Raw genomic sequence first — 3077 nt, 5'->3', positions numbered from 1 at the left:
TGAAAATATGTGGCAAAGTTAGAAATTCCAGAAGTGATATCTTTTTTTTAGCAAGGTTAATGATTTAATAAAAATAATAATAATCCATGTTATTCCCATTAAAATTATTTTCTAAAATTTAGTATTATGGTGAATGATAAAAAATAAAAAAACATGTAGTTTGCTATGTACTTTAAAGCCAAATTATTGTATTAGCTTGAATATCAATCATCATGTGCACGTCATGAAAACTGCTTACCGAGTAGGATCCTTTGTCTCTGACAGAATCTCAAGAAGTTCATCATTGGATAAGAAAAAGAATCTTGGGAAGAAAAGACGCTTCTTTTCCAAATATTCATTAAGTCCTTTAAGTATAAGCTCCAAAAGTTCATTGCTTTTTTTCAGCTTTGGTAGCATTTTATCTATGGTCACCACTTTCAGAACTTGCTTTTGCTAAATTTAAAGTTCAATCATCAAATGCAAAATAAGAATAATTTTCAACTAGTTTTCCATTTTGTACTATTAACAGGACTAGGCTTTTAGAAGTCAAATTATAAAATAATACACAGAAATGACTTTGTTCAATATGGCTTAACTTATAGATACATCTCTTTGAGTACACCAGGCAAAAGTAATCTTTGTACTTGAACTTTAATCTTGGTATCTAAACATTCCTTGCTTTAAAGAAATTAATGAACTTGAAAAAATAAGAAGAATAAGGAAAAAAAGGGAATAAGATCCATTCCCTGCTATCTCATAAGGAAATTTTAAAAGAATAACATAAATAAAGTATATTTGGAAAATACTATAACAAAGTTAATCAATAAGCATTTGGGCATGTTGATGAAAAGGAAGATTATAATAATACTGATGACACATATAACAAATTACATTTACTTTAACAATTTTTATTGAGATATCATCACTGAAAATATTTTATGATCCTTGCAAATTACTATCAAACAGTTCTTAACTTTCATAGTTTTGGGTTTTTTTTGTTTTTTTTTTTTTTGGTGAGGCAATTGGGGTTAAGTGACTTGACCAGGGTCACACAGCTATNTTTTTTTTTGTTTTTTTTTTTTGGTGAGGCAATTGGGGTTAAGTGACTTGCCCAGAGTCACACAGATAGTAAGTGCCAAATGTCTGGTCTGAGGCCGGATTTGAACTCAGGTCCTCCTGACTCCAAGACCAGAGCTCTATCCACTGCGCCACATAGCTGCCCCATAGTGTTCTTTAAAGAAGCATTTATGACATATCACAAAATTCTCTGAACTTCAATCTACAGCAGTCTTTACTATTAAGCAGAGTTTGGTGTAAAGTGGGTCTCTCTTGGATACTCCTTAATTTCATTTAATTTCATTCTGTCAGTAGTAGAACGTGAATGCTTGCTAACTCTTATCTATTTATCTATCTGTCCTTCTATCTCAGAGAAGGACTATTTTGTCTTTCTCTTCTTATCACTAGTGCCAGCAGAGCTTCTGGAACATTACAGGTACTTAATATTTAATTGTTGAATTACATTGCATTTCATTTAGTTCCTAAAATACTAAAATGACTCTTTTCTCACTTTATACAACAGAGCCCCTTTAAGGTAGCATTAGAGCAAAGCTCTGCTGCGTTTTGTTTTCTTTCAAGTAATTCAAACTCGCTCAAGCATGAAAAGCTGATTTTTTTTAATGTGTTGAGATTTGTGCTAAGAATAACAAATTTGTGTATTATGGAGTATTCTTATTCCACAAAGTATTATTTCTTTGTTCAAATATAAACAGTCTAACAACCAGTCTCATGACAATTTTAAACTGCATATTAAAATGTAACATATCCATCTCAAGTAAAAGTTGTTTTCAGTCTTCTTTTTCAGCATGTACTGTGTATCACCAGGAAATGCTAAGGGCCCAACGGACCCTGAGATTCAAAACTCAGTATTCACTGCTGGCAAAGTGAAGAGACCTCTGTCTAGATGTATTTTGATTCTTTTCACTGGTAAATAAGAGAAATGGCAAAGCAAATTTCACTAACAAATTTCAATATCAGTTAAACTATTAATTGATACAGAAAGTATATGAGCATATATTATCATCTACGTACAACATCAAGATAATTTCCTTGATGGTTTTCAGAAAGATTATATTACAAATCTAAATAAAATAAATATTATTACGGTTGAAGACTGAACAACGACGAACGCCAACATTAAACAACTAATTTGATGTTTAGATTTTTGTGGTGACATATTCAAGAATAATGAGTTGAGTTTTAACTAACTCAAAATAATCACCTATTAACTATTTAATGCTTCCATATGAATTATCTCCTTTGACAAGCTCTTTTCAAACATATGAGTCACTATATGTTATGTGAATGTCCACAAGGAAATTTTCTTTATTATCTAACAGTATAATTTGAGAATTTGGTAATTAAATCAAAGAATAATGTCATTTTCATTAATATATGTTTCCCTAAAATATTTCCACATAAAATGTATAACATGATTAGCCCTGATTATTTTAGAAGGCAAGCATTTAAAGAAGGTGTTTTGTTTATACTTCCTGTAGTTTTATGCTAAAAAAGGTACATTGAAAAAGAACCTAACTAAAATCCAATGTAAAACCCCCACAAGAGATAGACTTGAGTTAATATTTAAATGGATGCCTTCTTTTGGATGGAGTACTTTTTCATTCTCACATCCAAACAATAGAAAGCTGTACTTAGAGTGCCACCTTCTGGAAAACCATGTTTTTATTTTTATTTTTTTATAACTTCAAAAAACTTCTTTAACAAATTTATAATATTTTTAACCTAAGGAAGAAAACAATATTTTAACATTTGTACTTTGTAGCCAATATTTGACACCTCAATAATAATAATAAACAATAACTAGCATTTACATAGTATTTTAGGATTTGAAAAACACTGTACACACACAAACATTATGGAGGAAGAAGAGAACGGGGCCCAAAACAGAGCCATGGGAGACTNGATAATAATAAACAATAACTAGCATTTACATAGTATTTTAGGATTTGAAAAACACTGCACACACACAAACATTATGGAGGAAGAAGAGAACGGGGCCCAAAACAGAGCCATGGGAGACT

At 30.7% G+C, this 3077-nt stretch overlaps 1 protein-coding gene across 1 annotated transcript in view; it reads right to left on the bottom strand.

The window, feature by feature from the left end:
• The window catches only part of DNAH7 (dynein axonemal heavy chain 7), a 265553-nt gene that overhangs the window by 201421 nt on the left and 61055 nt on the right, over window positions 1–3077 (bottom strand). Inside the window, exon 16 of the mRNA XM_027866000.1 lies at window positions 239–432. Within this exon, the coding sequence (XP_027721801.1) occupies window positions 239–432 (194 nt within the window). The remainder of the gene's footprint in view (window positions 1–238; window positions 433–3077) is intronic.

Source organism: Vombatus ursinus, unplaced genomic scaffold (assembly GCF_900497805.2).
Source record: "Vombatus ursinus unplaced genomic scaffold, bare-nosed wombat genome assembly UNPS02014779.1, whole genome shotgun sequence".
NCBI classification, from domain to species: domain Eukaryota; kingdom Metazoa; phylum Chordata; class Mammalia; order Diprotodontia; family Vombatidae; genus Vombatus; species Vombatus ursinus.
Note: the sequence above shows the minus strand (reverse complement) of the source record. Positions and strands in the feature narration are given on the sequence as shown.